The following is a 12,320-nucleotide window of genomic DNA, read 5'->3' on the forward strand; positions in this document are numbered from 1 at the left end:
CCACCTATAAACAACATCAAAAGCTATCTACAAAGATAACATTATTCCAAATAAAAGACAATAAGGTAATGAGAGATTTGTTAATAAATTGATTTATATAAATTATATTTAGATTATAAAATCTAATTCATTAATAATAAACTTAAATATAATAGTAGATTGATAAAATGAATTACTAAACATAGTACGGAACAAAATATGTTAACAGTGCAAATATCAGTAAATATTATATACTTATTACCAAATTTCTACAAAACACATTTATTTAACATAATTATATAAATCTTAAATCTATAATAAAATTTATATTATTTTATTAAATATTCAGGAAAAAAAAACATTCTTCCCATTATAACTAATATTCAAATAGAAAAGAAAAATATAATGTAATAAAAATATTGAAATAATAAGAAAACTAATTAAAAATTTGCCAAAAATAAGGACCAAAGAAACTATTTATACATTTATTCTAACCTTTTTCCGAAGCTTTGTATTTTCCTCGATCAAGAGCCGCTCCTTGATTTTTCACCACACGAAAGAACACATTAATTTATCATCTCGAAAAGATTGGATTTTCTAAACTACAATTACAATTATATTCACCTATAAATATTGCAAAATACTTCTATAACTAAATTGTAGCAAATAGTTTTCGCGTTAATACTTCATCACTCATTAAATAATAGCATGTCAGTTTCAGACACATCTAAAAGCACCTGGCCAGATCTCTTGGATCATTGTTTTCTTGTAAAACTAATATATTTGGCTTTTGGTTCGGTTCTGGACCATCATGTTCTTCTCCTATCCAATTTCATTCACTCAGGTGAGTTGTTTTCATCTTGATTATTCCGAGCTAAGATATATGTTGAAGCCAAGCTTTTGGATTTGTGTAGCATCTCTCAATTCCAAGTTAAAGAAAGACGAAATCCAAGGAATGACAGGTTTTACATTCATGTTTACAGCTTAACGCTGAACTGCAATTGGTTTCTTAAATCTTTTTAAATAGTGAGAGTAATTATTTAAACAAACTTTTTAATTCCAAATATATCACAATACTTAATACAAGTTCACAAGTACAACCCGAGTTGGCCTAGTGGTGGAGAATTTGTACTCTTGAAAGAGAGGTCACAAGTTCAAATCTCACTTGTGCGTAGGTATGTACGCCTCGTTTGTAGCGCCAAGCGCCTCTCGAAAAAAGAGTACAAGGTAGTCCAATATCACTGTCTCACTTACTCACTTACTCACTTACTTACTTATATGAATGTATGATTAGTTTAGATTTAGCTAAATTTTATAAGTTATTCTACAAATAGAAATTCGTTGATAAATAATATGCTATAATGGAAAATTCAGCGTCATATTCACAATCCTCAGCTGCGCCCACGTAGTAAAATGTATCTTGTGTAATGTTTATAGAGTCTGAAATTGCTTTCGGATTGCTAGATCAGCTCTGTTAATCTTAGGACCATGAGATTTTTTTAGAAAATTTTATCCGAAGCTGGTTTTGCAGATTTTCTTATAGTTGATTAGCAAAAACTATTATTCTTTTAAAAAATTAAAAATTGGTGCTCTCAAGATCATCAAAGTAAAATTTAAAATTAAATCTACGAATACATAACTAAATCTCAAAACCATTATACGCAGCATTTAAAAAGTTCAGAAGTATGACATCTAGTTGCAAAATTACAGAAAGCTATTAAAAGAAGCTACTAAAAGGAACTCTTAGCCCTATTCCGAATATAGCCTCTTAAAATATATAACATATATCTAAAAGTAGGAGCCCCTCTATTTTTACCAAACATTCTACTTTGTGAACATATATGTTTTTCTATTGTTCTTCCCACATGGAAATCCCTACGCATCGAGCTCCCTCTTTTAGAAAGAACAAGGTTCCATTTTATGATGTTGTGGCTTTAAATAGAGAACAAAATGAGGTTAGCCAAGAAACCATTGAATTTGTGAAACAAATGTGATCCTTTAAAACAAGTTTATTTTGAGTTGTTGAAGCTATACGCCAATTGTGAACTTTAATATGATCATTTATACTTTTATCAATCAAAAGTTAAAGCAATATTCTATTGCATATGTAAAATATTTTGTGGAATTTGGATAAGTCGCCAAAGTTCAACCATTCAAGAGATTGTTTAGATACTTCTATTATAAGAGGAAATTTTAGAGGACAAATATTTTTAGAAGTAAAAATAAAATAATTATTAGGTTAAAACTGCTAAGGGGAATATCATACACTTTTCCATTTCTGTCATTGAAATTCCCCTGATCAACAATATTTACGTCATTATTATTCAAGTAGGCTTTTTCATCTCTGATTTAAAAGACACTTTTGAAGAAGCTATTTCATACACTTTTACATTTTTATGACAGTGTGGTTGAAAAAGTATATTTTCAACTTAATATTTTACTTAATTATTCAGGATACTGAATCATTTTTCGACCCTTCTTTAGCAGAGGAAATTCGGGTGTCATTCTTTCATGGATTATATAAAGTTAGGAGCCTTGTTGTCACTTCTTCCCCCAAAAACATTGAGGACAAAGAATTCAAAAGTATGATATGGTACATCAATATTCTAGGAAGATTTGAACAAAGCGAAAAGAGCACATAGATACAAAAAATATATATATGATGTCGATGAGTCCGAGAAATGTACTCTCCTAGGGTTTGTATGATTTTTGTCTGAGCCCTTACTGCCACGTTGCTTGTCATTCCATATTAAGTGCAGGAACTCCTTTAAGATTATAATGGCCTTGGCCCTCTCTAGCCCAACAGTTGTTGTTTGCAAGAATGGCACTGCCGACCAAACATCTGCACAAGTTTGTCCCCAAGGTGTTACACGAGGTAATTCCTGTCCCGGCCTAGTTTTGAATATCTATGCTTTTCAAACCACTTGACATTGGCTAGAGACCCAAACCCTTATTGGGTATTTTCTAAGTCGCACTCCATCTGAAAGCACGCTACATGAATTGGTTACCAAGCCCTAGACCCACTAGAGGATTTGCCTTGAAGGGATTCAAAGCCTCACTAAGGGCCTTTTTCAGTTTCATTTTAGTAACCCCTCCCAAGCCGAGGGAATTTTCAACCATGGGCCATAGACAGTTCGCTCGTCTCTATTAGTCTTTCAGAGATGGTCTCGAGACTTTTGTGTCTTGGATGACCACAAACTTAGGTATCCAGTTTGGGTGGAGATCCCTGGGTTGCCCATCCCTTGCTGGTCATTCCTCTCAGAAATTGCCCAAACTGTGGGCAAAGTGATTTGAGTGGAGCCGAACAAATTTTTTAATGCCAACCCTCAGCGTAGGGTTTGTGTTGACGCTGACCTATCTAGGGACCTTAAAGAATTAGTGGAAATCCAGATTGGTGCTACCACCTTTGCCAAGAAGGTGCTTTACCTGAATCTCTCAAGTACTTGTTATCGTTGCCAATCTGCTAGCCATAAGATAAAGGATTTTTCTCTACTTGAGAGCAATCGCTCTTCAGTCCAAGAACCCAAGCCGGCTCCGACCACTAAAAAAGATGAATGGACAACAATTTTTAAGAAAGGCAAGGGCATTGCTAAGCCAGGCACATTTCTCAAGAACCTAGCTACCCCAATTCCAATGTGGCTCCTCTTGCTCCTGCAGCTCTCGAGGTTCCCATGGTCGTGCTGCCACCTATTTCAAATCCTACTTTGGAGGGGACAAAACAGCCAGAGGTTCAAGCCGCTTAGCTCCGTGCGGCTCAAGCAACTTCTATGATTTCCTCTCAATCTCTCTAGCGCTCACATAGCCCTGAAGGCTGGAATGTTGTCTCTATTAATGGCATCAAACGAAGAGTCATCTCTTTGGGTGACCCTTCGTTTGAATCTTTTACTTTCTTGCATAACAACCTCTCCTCTCTAGGGGACGAGGATGACATGTAAGTTGGTTTATAATGAATTTCCTCTCATGGAATGTGCGGGGGCTAACAGACCTCCCTAGAAAATATTTTGTTTGTCATAGCAAGCATAGGCTTGGCAATATTGATGCTTTGTGCTTACAAGAAGTCAAAGTTTTTGGGTTTATTCTCAACTCAGCCCATCACGTTATATGGCCAAATGGTGTTAGTTTTACCTCTCAACATGAAGCTGGTCGAGGTGGTGTAGTCACTCTTCTCTCCCCTCAGCTTCTTCCTTTTGTTATTTCTCATGGTTCTAAACCCATGCAGAGAATTGTTTGGATTTTGCTATATTTTCAAAATCATTCTTTTGGCATTGTCAATATTTATGCTCCTAATGATGGGGTCGAGCATACACACCAGTGGAGGTAGCTAGTTGATCATCTGCTACCTGCCACCTGGATATTCTGTGGAGATTTCAATATGGTTAAGTTGGCTATTGATAAAGTGAATCTTCTGCCTTTTTCATGGTCAACTAGAGAGAAGGAAGTCTGGTTTTACATGCGGAACAAGTTGGGTCTTTTTCATTCCAATGTTAACTGTCGTCGGCCTAACGTCTGGTACACTTGATCCAACTTTCGAGAGGGATCTGATAGAGTTCTTAAAAAGCTCGACCGTGCTATTATTTTTGCTCAATCCTTTTTTTGCTTTTCTCACATGAGTATTCTACCTGTCAATCCTCTTCCTCATGTGACTCTTTTTGACTATTTTCCCATTCATTTCTCCATTAGCTAGCATTTTGCCCCTCTTTGTAATTGTAAAACTCAGTTCTACCTTAATACCTCCTTGTTGTCACATCAGCCCACTGCCTCTCATATTTTACAAACTTGGAATCTTGAGCCTAGGCCCCAGTCCACTTTTGGGTGGATTCAGTGGTGGAATGATGCCATCCCCTGTACTGTGAGGTTTCTTCGCACTTATGGGACCGTAGGAGATCGTATGAGGCCACTACCAAAGATCTTCGTACGACCACTGAAGCTCTTGCCATGAATCCATTTGACACAGATCTCCAGATTCGGCTTGGGAACCTCCGTCACCAAAAGCAAGTTGCAAACAACTATATTGCCCGAGGAGCTCAGCTCAAAGCCCACCTACACTAGCTGGAGGTTGGAAACCAAACTTCCAAGGAATTTTTTAATGCGTTGAGGGCTCACCATTCTGCGATAGGGATCAAATGCATTTGGGAGGGTCAACACTCGTTTTGTGAGCTTCCTAACATCCTCCAAGCTTTCATGTGCCACTATGAAAAAGTATTCACAATGCAAGGCCCTTCGAAAGCTCAAAATCAAGCCTTGCAGGCTTGTTTAGATGTCACTCCTAAATGGCTCACTCTAGAAAAATATGCTTTCTGTGAGCAGAAGCTCACTTTAGCAGACCTCAAGGAGGCTGTTTTCTCCATGGCAGATGACAAGGCCCCTGGTTGTGATGGTTTCCCTTGTGAATTTTACAAGGCCTTTTGGGAAGAGCTCAGTCCAGACCTGCATAAGGTCTACCTTCAAGCCTACAATTCTTGCTCAGATTCAAACCCTTCTTGTGACCACTGAACTTGTTCAGATTCAAGGCACTTTTATTGCCAAAAGCATTTGGAAAGCCTAGAAATCCATCAAGCCTAGCTTCACTAGTCTGGAGACAGGTTCACAGATGGGCTCTCTATGAACCAGCACAATCTCTGGTGGTCACCATTATTTGCTATCCAAGGTGTTCCCCTGGCAAATGTTCATGGGGCTAGTGCTCTGTGTTTTTTCAAGCGAGGCATAAGAACCCCTAAAGATCTTTTCTCGAGAGTTACCATAAGCTTACGATCTTGGGAGGACATGAAAGTGCAATTCTGGCTCACCCATCTAGATCATCAGACTTTTGATCTTCTAGTTTCTGGGGAGGTGTTGCATAAACTTGGCACTCAGTCTTCTCGCCCTTGGTGGAAAGACTAGAAGTGGTATCTAACCACTCTAGTAACTAGCTACAAACCTAGGCTTGGCTACCAATGCCTGGTTCCTCACTTGCCCATGGTCGATGTTCTCAACCAAAGATGACATTTGCAATCTTCTCACCATACATAGGTTTTCCACTGTGTGGCGAACTATTACTAAGCCTAAAATTCTACATTTTGCCTGGTGTATTCTTTTCCAGGACATGCCTTTGCGCCCCTAACTGCGGCACCTGGGAGTTCATGACCCCTGTTGTCCTTTCTATGGTCAACCAGAGACCATTTTGCACATTTTTTCGTTCTATAGACGGGCTAAGTGTTACTAGCGATGGATACATGATCTCTTTCGCCCTTTCCGCCCAGAACCTTTCTCTTGTCATATGGTTATTCTAGGAGACAACACTCAACTTCCTTTCAAGTACTCTTAGATTTGGCATGCTTTCAAATTGGCGATCTTATTTACCATTTGGAAAGATCACAATGATGTTATCTTTGCTAATAACACTCTTGACATTAATGTTCCTATGTACGCTAAAGCATGTATTTAAAATAATGTCATGATGTAGACTCAAGAACAAAAAGATAAAGTGGCTCTGGATGTGGCTCACCTATAGGAGTTGCTGGCCAATTTGGGAAATGCCCCCTGTACGGTTGCTCGTGTTATGCCAGATTCTGCCTCCAACAACAGTACCCCTCCTCGTGGTTGTCGATGAGGTCGTAACAGCTCTGCTTGCCGCTTGCACACGCCTCGCTCTCAGCTGCGTCGCTCTCCCAGCGCCGGTGGTTTTGGTCGACGCCACTCTCCTAGAGGCTCTTGTGGTCGGCGCCACTTCACCTCGGCCCTACAGACGTCTAGTTTGCGATGGTCCCCTATGGATCCTCCTGCTGCTCCTACTACCAGTTCGCCCTCTACTCATTTAGACCCCAAGTGGATGTTCATCAAAAAAATGTATATATAAGATAATTTGTACTATTACTCTCTGCAGTGTCTCAAAATGTACTCTGATTGATGAGCAAACCAATATATATTTTGCATTTGATAACCACGTTGTATTATCTTTCCATCCCCAAAAGTTGAGCTAAAAAAGGTCATGATTGATATAGGTCAGTCTAAATGCAAAATTACATTCCAAAACCTCTACAAAGTATCTCCTCTAGTTTATTTTATTCCACATCCCTAACACATCTGCATGTTCTTCTCAATAAGAAGTATTTCTCAAGAGAAAACATCATCAAAGCAACATCAATCAATCAAGCTACACCAAAGCATCTTCTAAATCATGTGTTTGTGGTTAATTTTGCATCAACATTTAAAGGACTTATATGAAGCATTTTCAATTATGAATTTATGGTAAATATTATGATGATTTATTATCATATCGAATCAACATTTAAAGGACGTGTACTTATAGCATTACATCTTCAATAAAGAGTGCTTGACCAAAGGCAATCCCAATCCAAAAAGGATCTTGATTCAAACAAAAACTTGACCCAATTGTGAACTCGACCCAAAGGAAAACTTCATCCGAGGAAAAACTTCATCCGGAGGAAAACTCGGCTTGATGGAGAACTCTATCTGAATGAGCAAGTCCAAAGGAGAACTCCGTCCAAAGGAAAACCCAATCCAAAGGAGAACTTGTCTGAAGGAGAATCTAGTGCGAAGGAGAAAATTGCCAGAAGGAGAACTCAATCTGAATGAGAAATCTATCCAAACGAGAACTCAGTCCAAAGGACAATTCGGCCCGAAGGACAGTACCCAAGGGTAGTTACCCAAGGGTAGGTACCCAAGGGAAACACTTCAGAGAAAGTTTCCGAGGCAAGGTGCCCAAGGGAAGGTGCTCATAGAGATGTAACAATTTATTACCAAAATCCAAATATTATATTTGCAAAACAAAGATGGCGCTCCAATGTGCTAGAACCGAACCAAAGTAATACAATCAACGGAATAGGGTGAGGGTTGACACCCACCGAAACTGCAAGAGCCAAGTAGGGAAGATATCACTTTCGAAATGGCAAAAAACACAAATCTCCAACAGGAATTCGCATACAACAAAATAATCCAAATCACATGCTTTTCAAAACCCACAATTTGGCCTTATAAAGGACTCTAGGGAAAATTCTCGAAGGATTACAAAAAGCACCATAGGCCGACAAATTGAAAAAATTTACAAGAATTAATTGGCCCAAAAGATTGAAACATCAATTGTCGGTCATATTACACAAAATGTTATTTAATAAAATTGGAGAAATCATAGTCCTCCTAGCTCGAAAATTACTTGCCCTAAAGCAATTGCAGGCTTCGATGCTCCATAATTTGCTCGCCTACAAAGGTAACATCTTCAATCGGAAGATCCTTCCAACGTACCAGAAATTCCTTTATGGTCCAAGAATTCAACCTTCTTTCTCGAATATCTATAATCTTTATAAGCTCTAGAATTAATTTCCCCTTTTCATTAATGGGAGGCAATTCCTTCAATACTATTACATGTTCTCCAAACGCCTTCTTAAAAAATGACACATGAAGAACAATGTGGATTCAAGTCACTTTAGGAAGCTCAAATTCATAAGCAACTTCTCCAATCCTCCAAATCACTATTTACAGTCCATAGAAGCGTAGTTTTAACTTCTACATACCAGAGAACTTCAGAGAGGATTGTCTATATGGTTAAAACTAAAGGTATACCAGATCAACAACCTCAAAACTTCTTTCTACCAAGTGTCAATCAACATACATCTTCTGTTTGTTTTGAGCCCTCTATAAATTTTGCTTGAGGGTTTTCATGATATATAAACTCTCTTGTAGCCAATCTTTAGCCCTCGATGCCCCACTATCACACAATGCCAAACCCATGAACGATGAAGGTTCGTAGCCATATAATGCCTTGAAGGGTGACATGCCTATCGAAGTGTGATAGGTCGTATTGTAACAATGCTCACCTAAATGTAGCTAACAAACCCATGCCTTATGCTATGCCAAAACATAGATCCTCAAATAGCCCTCCAACCATTTAATTACAATCTTTGTTTGTCCATCTGACTGTGGATGGTAGCTCGTACATGGTAACAACTCTATCCCCGCCAGCCTAAATAGCTCGTAAGTGCTAAGTAAATGACTATCTTCGTCACTTACTATATTTCATGGGAGACCATTGATGTAGAGCAATGGGTATACTTAGGATAATATGGTTCCCCACAGATCTTCTTCACTCCAAGAGAGAGAGAGAGAGAGAGAGAGAGAACACTCCCAAGGCTCTACACCATTCTTGGGGTTCTAAAACATAGATCCAATCTTACTTCCAAAAGCATTCACTTATAAGAGCGATGCTCCATTCCACAATATTACACCTATTTGGGTGAATTCTTAACTAGAGTGAACAAGTGTAATGGGTTGATTCACCTTGGACATAACTTGGAATCTTATTTTTTAAGGGTCCTCTGAATCCTATAAAACAAACTGGTCCTCTAACTACTTGGACTTCTCTCCACCTAATGCACTTGGCCTACTAGCCTTTGATGCAAGGTTTTGATGGTCTAACTTATGAACTTCACAAGGACTGAGGAAACTAGTGGCACTCTCTAATACTCTTTTGGAAGATGTGTTAACACTCCAAATGTCAGGACTTGGCTCCAACTTTGAACCCCAAAAAGTGAAGAATCTTGACAGGCCTAATTGTCCTAATTAGGGTTGGGTTTCAAAGGAAGTATCCTCTTAACAAGTTCCAGCAACAATGTGGTGATTTAGACCAAGTCTTTCGACTTCAGTTGCATGGATCCCAAGATTTGATGAGCAAGTTCAACCTCAAAGTGATCGATTTCACTCCATCATTGTTGTTGTCACAGAGTTGCCAACTCAAATTTGCCAATTGATCTCTACAAGAAAGTACCAAAACCTTAAAGATGGTGAAACCATAACTGGTGAGGGTTTGCAAGCAATTCACACCAATTTGGGGATATCCCTTGATCCCAAGCATTTCAAGACATCAATCTATAATCAAATAAAAGCTAAAACACTAGGCTCTCATTCACGCTAAGTTTTACTCCTGTCACATCTGTACCATCCGTACAATCAACTGAAAACTAAAGGAATTTGCAAAAAATAGTTACTTCTCTTATTGATTCGAAGTAAAGGTACATACTAATACCTTACACCCGCCTAAAAGGGCTATATGAAGGCTTCTCCCAACTGGTCCAACCGAAATCTAATGGTTGTGACCATTAGGGAGATTATTACAAACAAAAACTTCATATTATGGTCGAGTTTTCAAAAGTTGTCAAAAGTAGCTCATCAACTGACCCTAGAGCCTAAAGGACCTATAACTAAGATCATAACCATAAGAATAGTCCTTGAGACATCTTTAGACAACAGGTTTATATAGCCACCATATTATCAAAGGCTTCACACAGTCAGGACCTTAATGAATAAGGGAAATCCCTAGGAGTCTAGATTATTTGTCATGGTCTAGGAGACCCTATCAATGCTTATTAGGATTATTTGAGTGCTTTGGGGGTGCTCCTGCACCATGCTGCCCAAGTTATTTGAAACTCAAGTTCCCACTTGAGTCTAACTGTTCCAAGGTGTACCCATATTGAAGGATATCTTGTTCAATCCTCCAAGTGGCATCAATGTCAAGCAGGTTCTTCAATTTGACTAGGTATTGGACATTGGTATGATGCCTGCTTTTCTTCAAGATCTTTGTTTCAAGTATCTTCTCTAATTGAAGAGGCTGGCTTGGGGGAAGATTCTTAACCCAATCATCGTGTGCCTCTATAGTATCAGTTGAAGCACCTGCCCTGTCTGTATTTTCCTTAAAAGGAGTTAAGTCAGAGACATTGAATATTAGACAGACTGAAAGAGTTGGAGAGAGTGTGATTTCATCTGCATTTTGGCCAAACTTGTGCAATATGGTGTAGGGCCCTATCTTTTTCATTTGAAGTTTGGAATGCTCACTCTTTGGAAGTCTCTCTATTCTAAGATAGGCCCACACTTTATCACCAACTTTGAAATGTATTTCTCTCCTCCTTTTGTTTGCCTGTGCCTTGTATTTATGAGATGCTTGTTCTAGATTACCTTTCACCTGCTCTTGAACCTGTTTAATCATTTCTGCTAGTTCTTCAACTTTGGCACTGCTTTTGAAATCAGTAGGCAGCCCTCTTAGCTCCATCGGTCCCTTAGGATGAACTCCATAGACTATTTGAAAGGGTGATTTGCCTATAGACCTATTGAGAGAGGCATTATAGGCAAATTTTACCTGTACGAGTAGATGATCCCAACTTTGTGAGTATTGCTTTGTCAGACATCTGTGAAGGTTTTCAAGGGACCTATTGATAGCTTATGCCTATCCATCTGTTTGGGGATGGTAGGCGAGCTAAACTAAAGATTTGTGCCTCTCTTCTTATGCAAAGTTCTCCAAAAATGGCCTCGAAACTTAACATCCCTGTCTAAGACAATAGATTTAGGCAATCCATGAATTTTAACAATTTCTTTGAACAATAAATGTGGAATATGTGATGCATCATGGGTGCTTTTGCAAGGGATAAAAGTGTGTCATTTTGCTATAATGATCTATAACCACAAATATATTATCGTAGCCCTATTTGGTACTTGGGAGCCCAATTACAAAATTCATTGATACTGCTTCCCATGGTGGGGATGGTATAGGGAGAGTTTGATAGAGTCCTTGATTCACTGAGGTGCCTTTGGCTTGTTGGCAGATAACACAAGTTTTTACAAATTTTCTAACATCATTCTGCAATTTTGGCCAGTGGTAGTGTCTCCTTACTACCACTAGTGTTTTACCCAGATCGAAATCACCAATCATCCCACCATAGTGTTTTTCCTTGACAATGTCGTCTCTCATTGAGCACTTTGGATATACAGTTGATGTCCCTTGAAGAGTAAGCCATCTTGGATTAGATATTCAAAGAAGTCAGTATGGTAGGTGTACCTTGGACATCTTATCCTCCTCTTCCTGTGTCTTGGGACACATCTCCTTAGTCAATTTCAAATGACCAGGTAAAGGTGTGCTGACAGCTTTAGCATTCTCCATAGACAAACGTTGCAACACTTTCTCAACATAATCAGCTTGCGATATCGTCAATGTCCTATTCTTCCCATCTCTGCAAATCTGCATACCAAGGATTTGTTTTGCTGCCCCCAAATCCTTCATAGCAAATGCATGTGCTAACTGGCATTTCAGCCTCTTAATATGATCCATGTTAGACCCAGCTACAAGCATATCATCAACATATAGACATAAAATAATGTAGCTATCATCATCCAACCTCTTAAAATAAACACAATAATCTGAATGACACCTGTTATAGCCATGCTCATGCATAAACCTGTCAGATTTCAGATACCATTGTCGAGGTGCTTGCTTCAAGCCATATAAACTTTTCTTCAATTTGCACACTAAGTTCTCCTTACCTTTGACCTCAAATCCCCGTGGCTGGGCCATATATATT

General features: G+C 38.7%; 1 protein-coding gene across 5 annotated transcripts in view; it reads right to left on the reverse strand.

The window, feature by feature from the left end:
• Positions 1 to 12,320, reverse strand: part of LOC149554451 (agamous-like MADS-box protein AGL19) — a 187,387-nt gene that overhangs the window by 19,706 nt on the left and 155,361 nt on the right. For 2 of the 5 annotated variants that reach the window (XM_089828502.1, XM_089828499.1), the window contains one exon: positions 475 to 516. The exons of 1 other annotated variant lie outside the window; for it this stretch is intronic. In XM_089828502.1, coding sequence (XP_089684628.1) covers positions 475 to 516 — 42 coding nt within the window. Of the gene's footprint in view, positions 1 to 462; positions 517 to 12,320 lie in introns of all 5 variants that reach the window. 2 more of the 5 variants (XM_089828500.1, XM_089828498.1) reach the window with 1 other exon arrangement.

The sequence above is a fragment of the Cupressus sempervirens genome, chromosome 5 (genome assembly GCF_028749045.1).
Source record: "Cupressus sempervirens isolate cs-2001-9-10 chromosome 5, ASM2874904v1, whole genome shotgun sequence".
NCBI classification, from domain to species: domain Eukaryota; kingdom Viridiplantae; phylum Streptophyta; class Pinopsida; order Cupressales; family Cupressaceae; genus Cupressus; species Cupressus sempervirens.